We start from the raw sequence: 21336 nt of genomic DNA, 5'->3' as shown, positions 1-21336 counted from the left end.
TTAAAACTCCAAAAGGTTCTGATAAAAGTTTCCCTTGTCCTGAGGGCAAGTCGCGTTAAGAACAGAATGTTTTGGTATTTCAACCTTCAAACCTGTTCCTTTCCCCCCATGAAACGGTAAGAGATATTTCTCTGATGTTCACTGTTAGGACCTACAGGGAAAAGTCATCACTTTTGGAGTTTTTAATTCATAGGCTTGTCCATGCTGTGCCTTCAGTAATTCAGTGTGTTTCTCAGTCCTAGCACTGATTCCCATGAGGGTTTCTGCTCGCGGTTTTCTGATTCTATCAGCTGTGATTTGTTGTATCTGGTGTCTCTATCTCTAGTTTAAGGAGTTATTTGTCTAATAACCTCAGTTCTCTGAAGACATTAAGAGATGTTTCTGGGCCAGACTTGGTGGCCCCATGCATCTAATCACAACACTTGAGAAGCAGAGACAGGTCACTGTGTTTTCAAGGCTAGCCAGTCTGGTCTACACAGCAAGGTCCAGGCTAGGCAAGGCTACAGACCTACAACTAAAAATAGACCGAGTTTTTATCAAGCAGCTTTTTATACACATTGATGTAAAGTACCAAGTGTTCATAGCACTCAGGTGTAATGTGAAAGCATCTAGACAGAAGGTTTACCGTTTTCCATCTTCCATTGATTTAGCTCTAGTGTCACAGGCAGAAGCTCTGAAGGAGGAAAACGATAGCCTCCGTTGGCAGCTGGATGCCTACCGGAATGAGGTGGAACTGCTCAAGCAGGAGCAAGGCAAAGCCCACAGGGAGGATGACCCAAACAAGGAGCAGCAGCTGAAACTTCTGCAGCAAGCCCTACAGGGGATGCAACAGGTATGGGCACTGTGTTCTCCGGTGCTGTTTGAAAGAACAGCGTCAGCTTTGTTCGCCAGCAGGTGTGCTGAAGCAGACAGATCAGAAGTTACTTCTGCCTTTTGCTGGGGGGTCTTTATGAAAAGTCTCAATTACTTGCATATGATAAAATTTAGATCAGTAACTACATACTTGATTGAAACAACAAATTACAGTCTTTTAGAAGAAATAGCAAAGCATTTCATTCTTGATTTTCACAAAAATGGAGACCATTTTTTGTAGTAAGCGTCAGTGTTTTAGGAATGTAACACCAGTTTAGCTTTTGTTTTTTTTTTTTTTTTTCAGAGTTATGTATGTGACTTTACAAGCTTATAATTCCAAATATAGAAATGAAACTGCAGGGCTGGAGACATGAGTTCATGATTAAGAGCACTTTCTACCCTTACATAGGATTAGAGTTCGGTTGCCAGCAGCCATGCTGGACAACTAGCACCCACCTAGACCGCCCTCCAGCTTCATGGGATCTGATAGTCTCTCTGACCTCCGTGGGCACTCCCACACATGCAGGCATGTGTGCCCACATACAAACACACATAATAAGAATAAAATGAGCGCTAAAGATTTATCTAAATAAAAAGAAAATAATTAAATCCAACGGAAATTGAATAACAGGTGGTCAGTATCTCAAATGTGATGTGGCCATCACCACAGTGAGCCTCCAGTTTAAAATCTGGCAGCATCTCCTTTCACTAGAGTGAAGGAATAGTGCTTCTAAGAAAGGATATGGTCATATTCTGTCATCGCTGTCTACCAACCATCTTCTGGATATTTTAAACTGTTCAATGCACTTCAACTCTGCCTTGAAATTATCTAGGGCAAACTGATCACTGCTTGGAACGTAGATCGGGGAGTCTTCTGGCACTAGCATCCCTGTGTTATTATTGCTGCTACCATTGTCTTCCCGGGTGACAAGTAATATCACATTAATATTTCACCCTTCCCATTAGCAAAAATGTGTGAAAATGCTTACCTTCCTTTGCATGTCTCCACAGAGTTTAATTAGAATACATAAATTATATCAGAGACCTTTCTACCAAAAACGTGTTCCTGTAGCTAACCTTCATAAGACGTTGACAGCATGCATTGTACCTTCTTTTTAGCTGATGATCTTTTGCAAGTCTGAAAATAAGACTTTGGAAACGCTTTTATCACTGTTTCTCTTCTTCCTGTGTTGCTTTTGAAACCATTACACATATGAACAGTGCATAGATCTCAGATTCCTAAAAAAATAACTTCCTTCATGTTTTTTCTCCCTTGAGAAAACAGTGCAAAAAAGAATGAGCAACATTTTCCCATTTTATCTCAAAAGATGTATAATAAGTATGTATTAAAACAAAGGAATGTCAGAGATACCCAGCCTGGTTTGAAATCTAACTATGCTGCTCCTTATCTGAATGAATGCACTTGTGTACTAATATACATAGCGCGGTGCTTAGTAAATACAAGAAAATTCAATAAGTAGTATTTGTTGCTGTTACTAATAACAAACCCATGTCCTGGCCTTCTGATATAGAAGCTAACATATTGAAATTTGGATTCATGACTACCTTCTCTACACAAACCAAACTTGGTGTGCCAAACAACTTTACAAAACTGTTTTTCAACATTAAGTTCATGTCTCCTAGCAATCATGATACAGTTTGTAAAGTATTCACTGCAGCACTGGGACAGAGAAGCTAAGTTACAGTGTTATGAGTTTCTCTGGTCCTTTATAAAATATAAACAAATTCAGAAGAAATACCTAAGAACCACAATTTTAAAGAGTGAAAAGGTATCTTTATTTTCCCAAGATTCTTTTTCCTCTGTGTAGAAAAAGGTACTATTGGTAGAGGGGAGAGTGAGGCTAGTCCACCTGATATCTATCATCAGCCAAATATTGTTTGTCAAGTATAAGCCCAAATGAGTAATGCCATGATCTGTGACCTTTCATGAAGCATCTGCTCAAAGTCCAAGAGGAATACAAAAAGAAAGAAGCTGAACTTGACAGAATCAAAGACGACAAGTTGCAGGTGGAAAAACTGTTGGAAAACCTCCACGAAAAGGTACAAATCCTATGTCGATCTTTTCTTTTAATCCCTCCCCCTCTTCCCCTCTCAGTGATAATAAAAACAAACACTCTAGAAGTTTCTGCAACAAAAGTCAATGTGAAATACTGCTGGTTGGAAACTAAATGTCACTCTCTGGGCCAGGCTTAGTGGTGCAGCACTCAGGAGGCAGAGGCAGTCAGATCTCTGTGAGTTCTAAAACCCTTTTATGAGAAACCTTGTCTCAACAAAAGAAAAGCAGAGGGGGGCACCTCCCTCTCTGTAATTCTTATATCAAGAGGGAATTCTTGTTTCAAGAACTCTATTTTTAAGTATGAGAACTTTAGCTTTTCTAAAGGTTCTGACTTATATACTTTTCAGTGAATAAAATGTCATTCTAATTATCACATTCCTGCATCTTTGCCATTGAAGGAAATCATACTGCATACTTCTTCACTGCTTCAGCTCCTCACACCAATGACAACATAGAAAGCCCATGTGTTCTGGTGTGCTCCCTATTGCTGTGATAAACACTGTGCCCAAAAGTAACTTGGAGAAGGGTTTGTTTTCTTGGTAGCTGACAATCTAGGCAGGAAATGAACATAGGAAGCTGATGTTCTGACTACAGTGGAGATCATAGAGAAATGTTACTTACTGGCATGCTCCTCATAGCTCACTCAATTTGCTATATATGCAACACCAGGACCATCTGCTTAAAGATGGCCCGACCCCCAATGGGCTGGGCCCTCTCTCATCAAACATTAATCAGAAAAAGGTGCCCTACAGATTTTCCTACAGGGCAATCTGATAGAATCCATGCCTTTAACTGAACCCTTCATTAAAGCAGAAATGCAGCAAGAACACTGACAGCTCTTTACACCCACTATCAGGTCAGAGTAACAGCCAATACCAAGTCAGGCATGGTGATACACACCTGAATCCCAAGCTTAGGAAATTGAAACAGGAGAAACAGGACTTCAATGTCACCCTCAGCTATATAGCAAGTAAGGAGTCAGCCTGGGGTACACCAAACCCTGTCTCCTACAAGCAAAAAAACAAATAGCCAACACCAAAATGGGGGCGTCTCTTGACAAAACAAGGAGACATGGTTTTCTAAAGCCAGATAATAGTAATAAAGAAGGGAAAGTGAAACATTTTTAATTGAACAAATTTATTTTAAAAAACAAAGATAAATGTACAGATTTTAAACATTTTTGCATAAAAGTATACAAATACATTTTTGTCAGTACTTGATTTTTTTAAGGTTTGATAGTGTGCATTAAAATCTTACTAGTTACAATGAGCATAAAGTACATGTAAAAAAAAAGATGTAACCTGGAATTAGTCAAAGTTTTCTTGGTGTGTAAAGATTAAGCATAATGGTTTTTCATTTTCTTTTTTTTTTCTTAAACTTCATATAGTCTGTGAGTTGTTTCTGGGGTGTTCAGAGCTTTCTGGGGTTAGTTTCCAATAATTGGTGACTGCATATTATGTCTGTTCTTTTATGACTGGTTTATCTCACTCAGGACGATATTCTCTAGATGCATCCATTTTCTTAAGAATTTCATAAAGTCATTGTTTCTGATAGCTGAGTAGTACTATTTGATTATTTCTTGCCATCTACTCCTCTTGGGTGTATCTGCTTCCTTTTGTTCTAGAGCTTTCATCTGTGCTGTCAAGTTGCTAGTGTATGCTCTCTCCAGTTTCTTTTAAAGAGCACGAAGAGCTATGAGTTTTCCTCTCAGTACTGCTTTCATTGCATCCCATAGGTTTGGGTATGTTGTGTTTTCGTTTTCATTAAATTCTAGAAAATCCTTAATTTCTTTCTTTATTTCTTTTTTGACTATGCTATTGTTTAATAGAGCATTGTTTAGTTTCCATGTGTATATGGGCTTTTTGTTGTCTTTGTTGTTATTAAAGACCAACCTTAGACCATGGTAATCTGATAGGATGAATGGGAGTATTTCAATCTTCTTATATCTATTGAGGCTTGTTTTGTGACTGATTATATGGTCAATTTTGGAGAAGGTGCGATGAGGTGCTGAGAAGAAGTTGTATTCTTTTGTTTTAGGATGATATGTTCTTTAGATGTCTATTAATTCCAATTGGTTCATAACCTCTGCTTCTTTATAATTCCAATTGGTTCATAACCTCTGCTACTTTTACTGTTTCCTTTTTCAGTTTCTGTTTCCATGATCTGTCCATTGATGACAGTGGTGTGTTGAGGTCTCCCACTATTATTGTGTGGGGCGCAATGTATTTTTTGAGCTTTAGTAGGGTTTCTTTTATGAATATGGGTGCTCTTGTATTTGGAGCATATATGTTAAGGATTGAGAGTTCCTCCTGATGAATTTTCCCTGTAATGAGTAAAAAGTGTCCTTCCTTATCTTTTTTGATAACTTTTGGTTGAAAATCTTCTTTATTAGATATTAGAATGTCCACTCCAGCTTGCTTCTTGGGGCCGTTTGCTTGGAAGTTTTTTTTCCCAAACTTTTACTCTGAGATAGTGCCTGTCTTTGTCTCTGAGATGAGTTTCCTGTATGCAGCAAAATGCTGGATTCTGTTTATATATCCAGTCTGATAGCCTATGTCTTTTTATTGGGGAATTGGGTCCATTTATGTTAACAGATATTAAAGAATAGTGGTTGCTGGTTCCTGCTATTTTTGCTTTTGGGGGTAGAATTGTGCCTGTGTGTCTTTCTTCTTTTGGTTTTCTTGCTTAGGTATTTTCTTATTTTTACTAGGATGTAGTTTCCCTCCTTGTATTGGGTTTTCCACCTATAATTCGTTGTAGTGCTGGGTTTGTGGTCAGATATTGTGTAAATTTAGTTTTGTCTTGGAATATCTTAGTCTCTCCATCTATGGTGATTGAGAGTTTTGCTGGGTATAGCAGCTTGGGCTGACACTTGTGTTCTCTTAGGGTCTGCAAGATGTCTGTCCAGGATCTTCTAGCTTTCATAGTCTCTGTTGAGAAATCGGGTGTGATTCTGATTGGTCTGCCTTTATATGTTACATGACCTTTTTCCCTTACTGCTTTTAGTATTCTTTCTTTGCTTTGGGCACTTGGTGTTTTGACTATTATGTGTTGGGGGGAATTTCTTCTCTGGTCCAACCTATTTGGAGTTCTCTAGGCTTCTTTTATGCTCATGGTCATCTCATTCTTAAGGGCAGAGAAGTTTTCTTCTACGATTTTGTTGAAGATATTTACTGTGCCTCTTAGTTGATATTCTTCGCCCTCTTCTATTCCTGTTATCCTTAGGTTTGGTCTTCTCTTTGTGTCCTGGATCTCCTGGACATTTTGGGTTAGGAGCTTTTTGGCTCTTGCATCTCCTCTGACTGTTTTGTCTATGTTTTCCATGTTGTCTTCGGCCCCCGAGATTCTCTCTTCCATCTCTTGTAGTCTTGGAGATTTTTTCTTCTGTGACTCCTGATTTCTTTTTTAGGTTTTCTACCTCTAGGGTTGTCTCTTTTAGTGTTTTCTTTATTGTTTCCATTTCCATTTTAAATTCCTTCTTCCATTCCTTCATGTCTTTGTTTCTGTTTTCCTCTAGTTCTTTGATTTCTTTGAGCGTTTTTCTTGTTTCCTCTTTAAAAGCTTCTAATTCTTTATGCTTTTCCTCCTATTCTTGTTTAAGTATCTCTATCATTATCTTGAGGTATGATTTAGGGTCTGAGTCTTCTTCTTTTTCTGGAATGTTTGGCATTCCGATGTTTGCTGTAATGGGAGAGCTGGGTTCTGGAGTTGCCAGGTTGTCTTACTTTCCCTGGAGTAAGTTCTTTCACTTTCCTCTTGCATTTTGTTTTCTGTGATTATACACAGTCTTGTCAGTGATTGGTTTTCATTTCTCCCGTGTACCTGGCCTGTGTACCTGGATCTCTGCTGTTCCTTGTGGCAGATGGCCTGAGCGCCTGTTCTGCACACACAGGCCCGCTGGGTGGAAACAGAGACCGTACAGCAGGGTTCCTGCTCCCCTGAACTCATTGGGGGGCACACTTTCTGAGCACTTGGCACAAACCTCTCTGCTCCCTGGCTACTCTCAGTGGGCGAAGTGAAACTTAATGAAGGGAGAGCCTGCTGCAAAAAGAACACAGTGAAGACACCTGGGGCAGTCAGTTTCATTTTTTGGATGGGTCTGTGGATCAATATAAAGGTGTGTCTGTTTGATGTGTAAAATCTCCTGCAGTCTGTGTCATACCTCTCCAGCCTCATAGGCCTCAGTACCCTGGGGGAAATGACTCATTAACCAGAACTTCCTGCTGTGTATAATTAAGAAGGAAGGGGAAACCAAGAGTTCAACATCAGCAGTGGTACAGTTCTGTAAGAGCTGCTGTTGTTGATCTCCCTAGCTCAGCTCAGAGAGGTAGAACATATACAGGCCCTGGCTGTATTTACCAGTGTGGGGATTTGCCCCAGAGAGCCATTAGGAACTAGCAACCTTGGTGTATTTGAAACAAATGATTTAAAATGTTTTCTTTCAGAGGCCATTTGCAATATGCTTTTAATTCTTCCACATCATAAAAGCAACTCACTTTACATTTTTGTGGGTGCTATTAAAGAAATGAGCACAATCCCAGAGAAATTCATTTATCAAGCATTTAATTGAAAAGTGCCAAACCTGCTAAACTATCAGGACTTTCCTCATGCTATCAGAGTTTTGAAATTGTCCCAGAGCTGCAACATAGCTGTTTCTCTTCTTGAATAAAATATACCATGTCTCCAGAAGATTCTAGATAGACCAGGGGCTGTGCTGCCGAGGGCACACTTGCCATAACTCCTTAGATTGCCATGACAATTAAGTACATTTGTAGTATAAGCTACTTTCTGCTATATGAAGAGTTTCGTTTAAACAACAGGTCAAATGGCACAGAAGAAACTTGTCATAATGTGCTCAATGTCAAGTGTTTTCTCCTCTCAGAGGGACTATGCCACAGAATGACAGCTAAGGAGAACCAGAGAGCCATCTGATGATCAGAAACCCATGAGTCAGATTTTTCCCTGTTATTTCAAGCAAAGTTTTTTTTTAAGAAGAATTCATGACAGATCATTACAAACTGATTCTCTCCACGACGCTGATTTGTGACCAACTATTTCTACCTGACACAATTAGGTTAGGAAGCAAGAGACCATTGCTATTGCATTAGACAACAACAACAACAAAATGTCAGGTTGAAAGGCAAGCAGTGAGTTTTGGGGTGCTTGGTTTTGCTTTTCTTTGGGTTTCTTGACAGTAAAACCACCACATGAGCTGTTGGCAGTGTTTTGCAGTATGACAGTCTCACTTATTTCTTTCTTGCTAGTGGAAAGAAGTACTTCCTTGAACGTGCTAGTGAAGCTCAAGGAAATAAACATCTAATTTCACTTCTAATTTGTTTAATGCCAGGCATGATGACTTTGAAATTGGCTTCAGTTGAGTCACAGTTCCCTTCAAGATGAATAAGACTTCTCAGAAAACCTGATCATCTTAAATCAAACTCAATTTGTTAAATGCCCACACATAAGAAATGCATTACTGGATCACTTAAGGTTGTAAGGGACTTAAAGCAGATGCAAAGCCCCTGCCTCAGAAATGAACCGGTGTTTCAAATCAGATGCACCAGAAAACAGCATGTCTTGCAGCATACACTATTCACTCCATTCCAAGCTGGTATCTAAGCTTTGAAGATGCCTTTAAAGAACACAGACGTGCCCCCTCCCCCCAGGCCCTGTGGGAGGGAAGAAGTGACAGAGCCTATGAATCCAGCATGACCTGCCTGCACCTGCTGAGCCTCCCCCCCCCCCCCCCCACTCCACCCTTCCTTTTACTACGGGAAACGCTGAAGCAGTGAGAGTCATGCAGGAATTTCTTTTATTTCTTCCTCTAAAAACTCTTACTTCATCTGTACAATAAGTGTGTTTCCCTGCACCCAAAGAAAGATCCACAAACAGTGGTGGGGCACTTGCAAATTCAGTGCCTGTCAGGCATGAAATTCGCCTGTGTATCTCATAAAACCAAACTGCTACATTCAGAAAATTCCTCCACAACAAAGATGGCAACTGAGAGTTGATAGTTTTTTTATTCATGGTCAAGTGTATTTTAATGGATGTTTAACTTAACAGAGAAGAGAAATGAAAAACAGAGTCTCTAGTTTAGAGATAAATGTTCTAATTCCTAGTTCAAAAGCCAGCATTGATACCTGGGTAGACTGCCTGTATCCCACATTCTCTAGCCAGATATGGGACTTCCCATAAGCAGAATGTGGATCTAATGTTGAGAAAGAGAGGGAGGGAGGAAGATGAGAATATGAATGAACATATTCATTCACTCATATAAATGAATATAACCGGAGATGGAACATTAATTTTCCCATTTCCATTATCTAACAATGCAATCATAGCAAACCTACCCAATTTATCTTTCCTTGCTTTTCCTCATCTCTAAAATGGAGATAATATGTGTTTAAGCAATATCTAATATGTAATACACAGTGCTGTTGAGTCTGCTTCCCACGATTACTTATACAGATCCTAAGAATGATAAAGCCAGGAAAACATACCTGGTGAAAATAAAGATCTACCTCCTTGTGTATTTTGAAGCCGTATAAAGATGCTTTGGAACCAGTGAGAAGGTTCAGATGGTAATAGTACTTCCTGCCAAGCCCGAAAATCTAAGTTTGATTCCCAGGAACCACATCGTAGAAGGAGAGAACCAATTACAGAAAGCTGTCCTTTGACCTCCACAAGTATAGCATGGCACAGGAACGAACACACACACACACACACACACACACACACACACACCAAATAAATGTTTGTAAAGGGTAGTTTGGTTTATCTGTGGTTTTTAGAATTTGTGTTTTCAGCTATCCAAACTGGACTCTATTGTTTTAATAGTACTGTGTGGCTTTTGTGGACCTGTTGCTGGGCACAGTGAAGTACACCTGTTGTTCCAGCTCAGTAGAAAGCTAAGTGGAAGGATCACCAATCTTGGAGTTTGAGAACAAACTCGGCAACATACTGAGAACTTACTTACCCCTTATCTTTTAATAAAAGTTATCTGTTATACAATTAATTGAAATGAACTCTTTAGCTAAATAAGGTGAAGTGACCCAGGAAGTGTTTTATTCCAGCAGGAAAACTGTGCTTCTAGACTGTGTGCATCAAGCCAAGAAGGTGACCACCCTCTTGAGAAGACTGTAATCGGCAATCCTGTCAAATCTGAACGTGAGGCACTGCTAGTGGGTAAGGAAGCCAGCACACACACAAATCCATAAGGTACAGAAAGAGACAAGGTGAAAGTGCCTGGCAAACATGTATGAAGGATGACAGTACAAGAGTCCTAAACGTGATGAAGAAAAATCTAGGAAAATTTTCCATTAAAAATGCTAAGAGCTCCGAACCACTTCTGGCTCCTCATAGCCACTGTCATCCCACATGTGGGATAGTCAGCATTATATCAAGAGTGGGTTAAGTACAGAAGCACATTTTGTGCTTTTAGTCTCTCTATAAGGAGAGAAGGGTCCTTTCCCATTCATTCAGAGGGCTAGTCCAGACACCAGTGAGAAAGGCTTTCTCAGATGAGCGTCTGTAGAGTATCTGCTCTACTGATACCAGACTCATACATCAGATCCCCAAATGTTTGCTCAACATTCCCTTATGAAAAGAAAAAGCTTATTTGGGTAGAAAATGCTAGAGTTTCAGTCCATGTTTGATTGGCACAATTGGTACTTTGGGGCCTACACCAAGGCACCGAATGGCAACATGTGGCAGCTTCATTTACCTCATGGCCAGGATAAATGACAGACAAGAGAGGGAGGCTAAGAATCGACTGTGTTTTCTAAAAGAATGCTTACAAGACTATCCACCATGCCTCACATCTTAAAAGTTCTCACTACCTCCACATAGAGCCACAGGATAGGGACTTAAGCTTTATCACGTGAACGTTTGGGTATCACTCCTGATCCACACTATAACGGTTAGTCTCCCACACTCTGTCCTGTCTTGCTACAAAATCAGAAAAATTCCCAGTACTCCCACCCACCAGATTTTATAACTTGTTAGCACAATTCACAGAACTCCTAGAAGCACTCACTATTGCCAGCATATTGTAGAGCAGCAGTTCTCAGCTACGGGTTGTGACCCCTTTCAGGGTTCAAGCAAACCTTTCAATGGGTTCACCTAAGACCATCTGAAAATACAGGTATTTACATAAGATAACAGCAAAATTATAGTGATAATGTGGCAATGAAAATAATTTTATGGTTGGGAGTCTGTTTAACAGGAGGATCTATACTAAAGGGTTGCAACATTAGGAGAGAACCCTGCTGTATTGGGTGAAATGCAAGACTGGGGAGATGGAAGAGGTATATGAAGCAAGAAAGTAAGAAGAAAGGACTCAAATCTCTATCCCATTTATGGGCTTCCTATGCTCCCTTCCCAGCATGTATATGTGCTGACCTACTGAACATCTCTCTGAATGCCATCATGTCTTTATGGAAGTTTAATTATGTCACTGTGGTTTGAAGGTAAAGAACCTAAAAGCTTCATGCTCTTAACCACATCTTCGTCTTACTGCTGTGTTGGCCTACCCTTGAAGCTAGCAAAGGGCTCTCAGCCATCACTCACCATCATAGAAGTAGACATCTAACTAGGCCAGTAGAATATGCCCATAATCCCAGCACTCAGAAGACAGAGTCAGGAGAATTGTAAATTCAAGGCCAATCTGGACTACATAGCAAGACTCTGATTCACAAAACAAATTATATTGGGGACAGCAAGGTGGTTCAACAGTTAAAAGGACTTTCTGCTAAGTATCACCACCTGAATTTAATCCCAGCAACTTACATGATAGAGAACTGACTCTTGCAAGTTGTCTGTGACCTCCAGATATACTATAGTTCAGACCACACTTGTGCACAAACGATAGATAAATAAATGATAGATGGATGGATGGTGTCTTAGTCGGGGTTTCTATTCCTGCACAAACATCATGACCAAGAAGCAAGTTGGAGAGGAAAGGGTTTATTCAGCTTACATTTCCACATTGCTGTTCATCACCAAAGAAAGTCAGGACTGGAACTCAAGCAGGTCAGGAAGCAGGAGCTGATGCAGAGGCCATGGAGGCATGTTACTTACTGGCTTGCTTCCCCTGGCTTGCTCAGCCTACTTTCTTATAGAACCCAGGTCTACCAGCCCAGGGATGGCACCACCCACAATGGGCTGGGGCCTCCCCCCTTGATCACTAGTTGAGAAAATGCCTTACAGCTGGATCTCATGGAGGCATTTCCTCAACTGAGGCTCCTTTCTCTGTGATAACACCAGCTGTGTCAAATTGACACAAAACCAACCAGTACAGATGGATAGATCAATGGATGGATACATATGTACACAGACAGACATGCGATTCAGTGTTTTAAAATTTTAATCTATTTAAAAAATCTAAATCTAAAAGGTTTTAGGATCTCTGTACCAAGAACTGGGACAAATATTTTATTTTGCCATTACATCACATTGACAAATGACTCAGGAAACTGTCAATAACTTGTTAGACACGTGTATGCTGTTACTATAAATGTTAGAATTGTTCTCACTATCTAAAACAATTCAAAATTGTACAATTAAAGAATAAGGCAACCATAGCTTCCAATCTTAATGCCACTATGCATTTGCTGAGATTCAGTTCCTCCACAGGCAAACTGAACAAGCTATTACTTGTACTATACGTATTAACAAGGTAATTCTCCCATGCAGGACTATAGTCAACCCTCAGTACACTTACAGTACTAGTCACAAGTACTTGCTGACTTTATGTCCCTTTTGGGAGCTAATGGAAAAATGAGGTTCAGATTATTTGCTCCTTTAACAAGGATTGGTTCATCCAAACTTCCTTCTAGGAAGCTGAACCACAAGGTAACTCTACCCCACTGTCCAAATCCCTCCATGCTGACTGGCTTCTGCATATTTTGGAGGTGTATGTATTCTTGGTGAATGGGTATTATTCTCAGATATGAAACTTTGCTGTGTTCATAAACATGCACAGGAGGATCTGCCATTGAGACTTTTTTTTAAAAAAGCTAACAACTTTTTAACATTTTTCTACTCAGAAGTCTTTAACAAATTGTCACGGTGACAGAACTATTGGGGAGAGAGGGAAGTCTCTGTGAATGGATAGTCCTAGACAATAAAATAGAACTCTCAATGACTAGCACTTGTTATTCTTTAGAAAGACCTCAGTCTTTAGCTGGTGGAGAAATCTCCTTTTAAAAATAAGTTCTTTGAATGTGAACTCACAAAAACTGATTAGTGTTTTTAATCCTCTGAACTTATTTCTTACTTTTGATACTTTTCCTTAGCCATGACATTTAGACTTGCTTTGAATATGGACTTTTTTTTCTACAGAACTGAAGTTTTTCAACTCAAATCAGAGCTTAGAAATTCAATTTACTTGGTCATTTAAGAATAAAGTAATGCTAAAGGTAATAGTATCCCCTTTGAATGGATCTTGTGACTCACCTTCAGTTCCTCCTAGGTTCTCCCAGCCCACCCTTTGCCATCTAATATTTGGAAGGTTTTCATAAAAAATAATTGAATTTCAAGCTATAATTTCAGCTTGTGCTATTCTTTGTCAGCCTCTGCAAGGATAGAAAAGTTGTACTTTCTGACCCAAATCAGTGTCCACTGGTAGTTTTTGATAGGCTCAGTTTTAGAAGGTCAAATTTAAAAGATATATAAATTCACAAGCATTTAAAAACAAAACTGCACAATTTTTGAACATTTTTTTTCTATTTGTTGCTGGTTAAGTATTAGAACAATTAATGTGACATCCATAAGAATCAAGACAGTGACCTCTGACCTCAGAAGTAGACTGAGTGGTAATCTCCCAGGCATTCCTGAAAGCTAGAAATTGCTATTAAGAACTCTGTTATAGGAACACATTTGAGGCTTTTAAGACATAATGGCAATGACCAGTCGTGTCGGTGTGAAGGAAATTTTTGGCTTTTCTGTATAGATCAAATAACAAAATAAAGTCCCAATGCAATACAAGTGGGTTTCTACTTTCCTAATTCCACCCTTTACTATAGTTCCTCGTGTTGTAGGGACCCCCAATCATAACATTATTGTTGCTACTTCATAAATGTAGTTTTGCAACTGTTTTGAGTCACAATGTCAATATCTGATTGCAGGATACTTGCTGTGTGACCCTGTGGAAGGCCCATTTGCCTCCCCAAGTGGGTTACAACCCACAGAATGGATTTTGTGATTCATTCTCCACTCCTCCAAGGTTCTCCCAACCCACTGTACTAGGTTAATAAGTATGTGATGTGTGTTTTTCACAAGGCATTCTGAATTTGTAAGAACATGAAGGCTAATTTAATGACTATCAAAACACCCATCATAATCTAAATTCATCTTAAAATTCTAGGATTCAAATTGTTCTCAGTGGTGACAAATGATGGGAGTGACCTCATATGCTAGCTTCACTCTGGGTGGCATAGCACAGTAAAAGGTAAAGCGTGGTAAGAGCCTCTGAGTTCACATATCTGCTCTACCATTTGCCAGCTATATGCTGACACTTATGTCTCGGTGTTCTCGTCTGTGAAATGGGGGTTGACAGTACCTATGTCATGAAGTTGTTAAACAGATTAAATGAATGAAATATATGCAAACTTAAAATACTGATCAGTTTACAGATTGTGTGCATATGTGCATTCTGTCTATATGAATTTACTCACTGTCTGTGGAATCCCATGCTAAAGTGTAACCTCTGGGGCATTCATTGTCTCCATAGGGATCATCTCCACATTCCTTCACGTCCACCCATTTGGAGCAAGCATTGAATACATCTGTTCCTACTTGAATCGTCTTGATAATAAGGTATGTGTGGAACTCAAATTGAGATGAAGGGTCATTTCTGTGCAGGCGACCTTACTCTCTTCAGGCATTGGCAGGCCTTATTACTTGTAGTTCTCAGCAAGTGTCCTTTACTTCTAGTCTCTGTGATTCAATGTACGACCTCTCTCTTAGAAATAGTGTGACTTTCCTGGCTTGCCTAAAATGGAACAATTTTCTGAGACCTGACATTTTTGGTCGTAAAACTAAAGAAATCCCATGGAAACTAGAATGGATTGGCTAGCCTTCTTCTAAGATACATCTTAGAAGATTCTGGCTGACTACCAAGTGCCCAGCAAATTAACCATTCCTCGCACTTCTTACCCATTGAGCATTTGTCCCAGTCCTCTACTACATCACCTAGAGCAGTAGCTCTCCCCATTCCTTCTGCTGCGGTCTGCTATGAAAACAGTAGAAGAAGGTTAAAAAGTGATGGTGATCTGCGGGCCATTTACCTGTTATCCTCACGGGATGAGCCCACAGATCACTTGAAGTAGGGGGAAGTGTTAATTCACCTGAAAATCAAGGCTGCTTCATAGCAACAGGGGCAGATTCTTGACACCTTCTCAGAACAAATCAGCTAATGAAATGTTTTTTATTTTTTCAGAAACAGCATTTAGCTAAGCTTCTCGGTATAATGTATCACTGTTATTTCACCAAACTGGGCCTCCTAGAAAATACTATTGAGTGTGGATTCCTGACAGAATGTTATCCAACTTGTTAAATCAGAGAACCCTTTTCCTTCTTAGCGAAGGCACTGGCCATTTGGGAGGCTGAAGGCACTAAGCATATTCTAATTCAATGATACACTTTCCCCAGTGGCCTTTGTGTTAGTTCCAGCTTGCATTGCTTCCTTATTTCCCTCTAGTATGTAATTCTATTCTGCAGCCATATACCCCACTGGGCAGTTAAAGGAAAAATGGAATGGTAGTCGCCAGACCATGTGGTCAGTTACAGTTCAGGATATTGAGTTATATGTCAGGAAAACATCTCAGGTTGTTTTGTTTTGTTTTTTTTAGTTTTAAAAATAATACACATAGTCGTTGAAGGCAAAGAAGATAGAAACATAATGAAGGAAAAAGTAAAGTAGCCTCAACCCAAGGCTACCATTTTAACCTAGAATTTCAAGACTCTATTTCCACATGTATACTACATCTATCAAAATGTATATAGCTCCATCCATTATCTATTCCCAGTTTTGAAATGTGAGTTCTACTCTTCGTAGCAACCTACAGTGTGCTTCTTTCACTCCAGTGCATCTGGGTTACCACAAGCACTGGGAGAAGGGTACAAGTCACTCTTAGCCAGGGCCCAGCCTCCACCCACCCCCAGCATCCTTCTGCCAGAGTAGTATCAAGACCTCCCAGTGAGGGCTTTAAAGGATATCTAAGTTCTATGTGGCAGTAACTCCAGGCCTCTTTAAGTTTTTTCCTATTGCTCATCAGCGTGTGGGTGGTGAGGGGAAAAAAGAAACACACACCAAAGTAGGAAGAGTTACCATTTTCCTTTGTGGGCTGATGCATATGGGGAGAATTCTATTCCACTAACAGACATTTCTGCCTTTGTCCCCTACAAAAAGGTGCCATGGCTCCAGTGGACCTGGATATAGTATCCCCAACACTGAGCTGCCTTATTCAGTTGGCTATAAACCAAAACTTCTCTATGAGATTAACAAAAGCAATTCAGTGGACAACATCTAATAGTCCCAGCATACAAACATTGGTGTCTGAAAACCACTCCGGCAACAGCCACAATACATAAGGCCAGATAGGAGAAACCCACAGTCCTTAACACACATGGCAACAGGTGGCCAGGGATGGAAAACTAGTTTTGATTGGAGGGTGTCCTCTCTGTCTCACAGATATGCACCAGTGATGTGGAATCTCTAATGAGCAGACTACAACATACCTTCAGACAAGAAATGACTGGAGTTGGAGCCAGCCTGGAGAAGAGATGGAAATTCTGTGGTTTTGAGGGCTTGAAGCTGACCTGAAGCTCTTTGCCTAACAATTTGGGATCCTGGAAATAAATGTGTGCTGGACAAGCCTAGGATTTTTTTTTTCTCGGTGGTTTTCAAGAGGACATTGCTTTCAATTTGTCAGTTCATTCCTGGATATCTTTCAAGTTAAAATAAGGATCCTAGAACAGCATCTCAAGCTACAGGTCCTAAAAAGAAATTGCCTCAAACCTCAAGTGCTGTAACTTCCTCCTATTTCTGTCAATTGGTTGACTTTTCTTATATGTAATAGTGAAAAATTCCTGAGACTAAAGAGTATTTGGAGTGTTTCCGGTGTCTGTACTACTGTTGTAGACCTTGTACTTTTTCTGCGCTCTCAACTGCAATGTTTTGATGATTTGTATGTGCTTCATGTTTCCAGATTTCACGTGTTGCTACTGGAAAAGGGAGTGAGCATCTCTAGGCACCCTATAACCGCCGTAGTCTGTTCCGTCCGCAGTAAGCACTGAATGAATAACCCATCAGTGTCTTCTCCAAGGTGCTTCACCGGTTCACCTTTGAAACAACAAAGCATGAACTGTGGTTATTTTGTAAAAATACTGTGAACCAAAAGTTGACAAACGTTCCAAAGTTATTCTCTCTAATGGATAAGAGGTCTTTTTCGGGATTTTAAAACCAGAAACGGAGATGGACTCATGAAAAGTCTCTAGTATGACTACCGTGTTTGTGCGTTTCAGAACTACCTGTAAATAGTCCGATTTGAAAAGAGGGCATGTTTAGTTTTGTATGAATTAAAATCCAGTTAGGCGTGGGCACATATGCACACACATTGGCAGAAGGGATTTATTTTAATAGGCGTGGGCACATATGCACACACATTGGCAGAAGGGATTTATTTTAATAGTCCTTCCCCTCTGGCCTTCCTACCGTCTGTTGGTCCATTTGTTTTTCCTGCTGTTAGTGTGTTGAATTTCAAACTGTGTGCTGCTGTAAATACTGTTTACTTCGTGCTGGATGTTTGTAAAGAGCTGATGTGAGTATTGGAAGTAAAGCACTAATGAATAAATGATTGGGCTGGGGTGTGAGGCTTCCTGCACATGTGTCAGCTCCACCCAGAATGCTGACTCACAGAGATTCTCTGGTTCACTCATGCCCGTCTGTACATTGCAGTGGCCTCGGCAAGTGTAAGTGGACCATTCAGGAAGTCCTGCTTGGTAGAAAAGGAAAAAAGGGGATAGACTTGGATGGAGGCTGTTCCCAGGGTCGATAAATGGTCCTTACTATTTTTTGTGGTGGTGATGGTGGTACTTCTAATCCCACGAGCATGCCCTCCCTTGAGCTCCGGTGAAGGTAAGAGAATATGCTGAATGAGTGTAGCCAGTAAGAGTATTTCCTGAAAATACTTTGCAAATGAGATGTGAGCAGTGTTCAAAAATGTATTTTTAAAATATAAATATTCCTTTTTATATCTCAGCTTTGTGTTCTGTTTGCGTGATTCTTAGATCATCTCAGATCTTCTCTTTGAGTTACCAGGATGCTAGAAGAAGATGCCAAATTTGCTTGGCAACTAGAAATAGCATTCCAAAGGAGACCATTCATGCTGGAAGTTGGCTTGCCCCTTAGCACCCTGCTGTGGCCCCAGCAAGAACCTAGAGTTATTTTTACCCTAGCTTCCTTGCTAGAACATCTTTGTCATCTAGGCTGCTGCTCTTGAAAGCTTTGATTCTTCAGTATCAGGGCCTCCTAAAATACCTTCTTTTTGGCAGTATTTGTAAAATCAAGAGAAATTTCTCCACTTATCACTTATTTCTTGAATAAGTTAAATAAATTTCAAGGCAACAGCTGCCATTCATAAACACCTTATTGATATCTTCACTCTCTCTCTCTCTCTCTCTCTCTCTCTCTCTCTCTCTCTCTGTGTGTGTGTGTGTGTGTGTGTGTGTGTGTGTCTGTCTGTCTCTCTCTCTGTGTGTTTCTGTTCTTTTCCTTTTTCTTGAGATGGGGTCTTTCTATGTAACTCAGTCTGGCCTAGAATTTGCAGTTCTCCCACAGAACCCTTCCAAGCTCTGAAATTACAGGCATGTGCCATTGTGCCAAATGATTTCAGTTCTGCATTGCATGTTAGTTCAAGTCTAATTCTTCTAGCATTCTTCCAAATACTAGTTCTGACAGTATAGTTTCTGTCTCAAATTGACCACTTGTTTAGTCCCATGCCAGATAACATGTTAGTGTGAAGTTCTTTTTTTTTTCTTTCTTTCTGTGTTTTTGTCTTAGAGGTAGTTAAAATTTAAATGAAGAGTCTTTGAGTAGTGCAAGTTCTCCACCAAAATGTCCTCATCAAACTCATTAAAAACCTTAAGTGTTGGCTATGAGGTGCCCAGAGAAAGACATCTGCTTCCATGCTGCCTTGCTTTGGAATTAAAAATGCAACATCAACTCTTGCTAGAAGTCCTTTCTTCATTGGCTGGCTCTACAAATTTAAGACCCCCACATTGATATAAGCCACTTTCTTAAAATCTCTTAAAATGTGTGTGTATGAGTGTGTGCGTGCACAGGTTTGCACAAACAAGGGTAATGTCTGTGTACAATACAATCTGTCCCATTGGTTTTCTTTTCTGGAAAATCTTGACAGATATAATATTAAAGAGTTGTTATAATACAGCTACAATTAAATATGGTAGCACATGCTTGTTATCCCAGCACTTGGGAAACAGATGCAAGAAGATCAGGAATACAAGGCCATCCTCAGCTGTAGATCAAGTTTGGTGCTAGACTGGACTACATACACCACTTTTACAATCCTTTTTGTCCACTATTTGAGATCTATTTAATGAAGCTCTTTTCCCTTAAAATTTGACAGTGCTATTTATGGTTATGTTTCCCCCCTAAATTTTGAAATAGTGTTGTCTTATTTTATGACATACAGTACTTAGATTTTATTCCAAATAATAATAGATATGAGGTTCCTTTTACTTTTACAAATGAATTTCCCACTTCCCTTCCTTGCCCTATGCCATCTCTAATTCTTTTTTTTAATATTATCTCTAATTCTGATTTTTAAAATATTACCAAGTTGATTGACTCATCAGTACAAATTTATTTTCATAAAAAAATGATATATCTGTGTTCAAATTATATAGAATTTTAAAAATTCCTGGCCCCTAAATGTATGATTTGGATAATACAGGAAGAAATGAATTGTTTGAAAAGACTGCAGATGTACAATGAAAATATTTTGAACTCATTGAATATAACTATGTAAACCCTGAGGTTCTCAACTGCCTAGACTAGTCCATCAAGTGTATCTGGCTTTATTTTGTTTTCCACAATTTCTGCCATTAGCTGAGCATCTATATGACTTTATGCTACACAAAGTCACCTCCTACCCATATTAGAAAAAATAATGTATCATAAGGAAAGGAGGTGGGTGAGGAAGTGGAATAGAGGAACAGGAAAAGGTGACGATGATAGAAAGGTAACTTTTTCACAATCAGCCTTATGTGCTTCACCAGAGGCCATAGAAACTCAATGTAAAATCAGTGTTGACCATAAATGGTGTAGACACGTAGTAACAATGTATTTATGGCTGAAACCTGAGCTTTCTGCACCTTGACTAATAGGATACAAGTTCCATGAGAAGAAAGTCATCCACATGTGTCCTGTTCACTGCAGTATCTGGTGTCGCTGATGCATTGAAAGGTCTCAAAAATAGTAAATAATCAAGCATTTTTAATCCCCAGAACAAGTCATATTATTGAAGGCTAACATTACTTAGTGATTGCTGTAAAAAGAAACAAGATATAAATAGATGAGCCGTAGATGGGGGAGGTGTGGTAGCAGCCACATGAGTTAGGCAATGTTGCATCTGCAGTCAGGAAGTAGAGAGGTAAATGCTGGTACTCTACTGGTCGCCTCCTCTTCCCCTTTTTATTTATTCTGGAATCCCAGCCCATTGGATGGTGCCACCACGTTCAAATTCAGCTCAGAAGACTTTAGGAGATTCCACGGGCCATTGTTCCATCAAAGGTAGGTAATGCTGAGTGTGCATACTATCTCCCAAATCTGAAGATCTGAACTGTCTTTGAAGTCTTTCAGTTTAACAGTAAGTTTTGAAGGTCTTGGCTTGCCTAAATATTGTTCTTTATCTGTAAGAAGCATTTCAAAGGCACATTGGGGCAATTAATTATAGCAGCAACAGAAGGAAAGAAATTGATTATACACAGGTATGAGCCCTCCAGGCAGCACAGACTTATGGAGAAACTATCAGATCTTAGGTGGGAAATGGCTTGTGTGACACGCTAAGGAGCACTCTGCCAAACGGTGCTCATTCTGAGTATATTTGATAATCACAATACCCCAAAATTAATAGTCCTCTTTAGCATTAGACTTCTGAAACCTTAATTCATTAGAATTCCTAGATAAAAGCCATATGTGATGTTTTTAAAGGGTTTTCAAAGCAGTAGATGCATATTATGCCATGTGATTTTCACAGCACTCGGATACAGCAGGGCAGGATACAGTCCTGCCTCACTGTTAAGGCAGCTAAGGAAAACAATTCTAAGGGATGGAGAATTTAACAGAGGTTGCACTGCCAAGTGCATGGTGGAGCTGAGATGAG

At 39.7% G+C, this 21336-nt stretch overlaps 1 protein-coding gene across 3 annotated transcripts in view; it reads left to right on the top strand.

Moving 5' to 3' along the window:
• Nucleotides 1–18059, top strand: part of ENOX2 (ecto-NOX disulfide-thiol exchanger 2) — a 282303-nt gene extending 264244 nt beyond the window's left edge. For 2 of the 3 annotated variants that reach the window (XM_080909606.1, XM_080909604.1), the window contains exons 10-14: nt 651–832; nt 2806–2913; nt 10003–10114; nt 14661–14746; nt 16623–18059. In XM_080909606.1, the coding sequence (XP_080765732.1) occupies nt 651–832; nt 2806–2913; nt 10003–10114; nt 14661–14746; nt 16623–16754 (620 nt within the window). In that variant the 3' untranslated portion in view covers nt 16755–18059. The remainder of the gene's footprint in view (nt 1–650; nt 833–2805; nt 2914–10002; nt 10115–14660; nt 14747–16622) is intronic. The other variant, XM_080909605.1, reaches the window with a different exon arrangement.
• The last annotated feature ends 3277 nt before the right edge of the window (nt 18060–21336 follow it).

Source organism: Micromys minutus, assembly GCF_963924665.1.
Source record: "Micromys minutus genome assembly, chromosome: X".
NCBI classification, from domain to species: Eukaryota; Metazoa; Chordata; class Mammalia; order Rodentia; family Muridae; genus Micromys; species Micromys minutus.
This window is presented reverse-complemented; position numbering and strand designations above follow the sequence as displayed.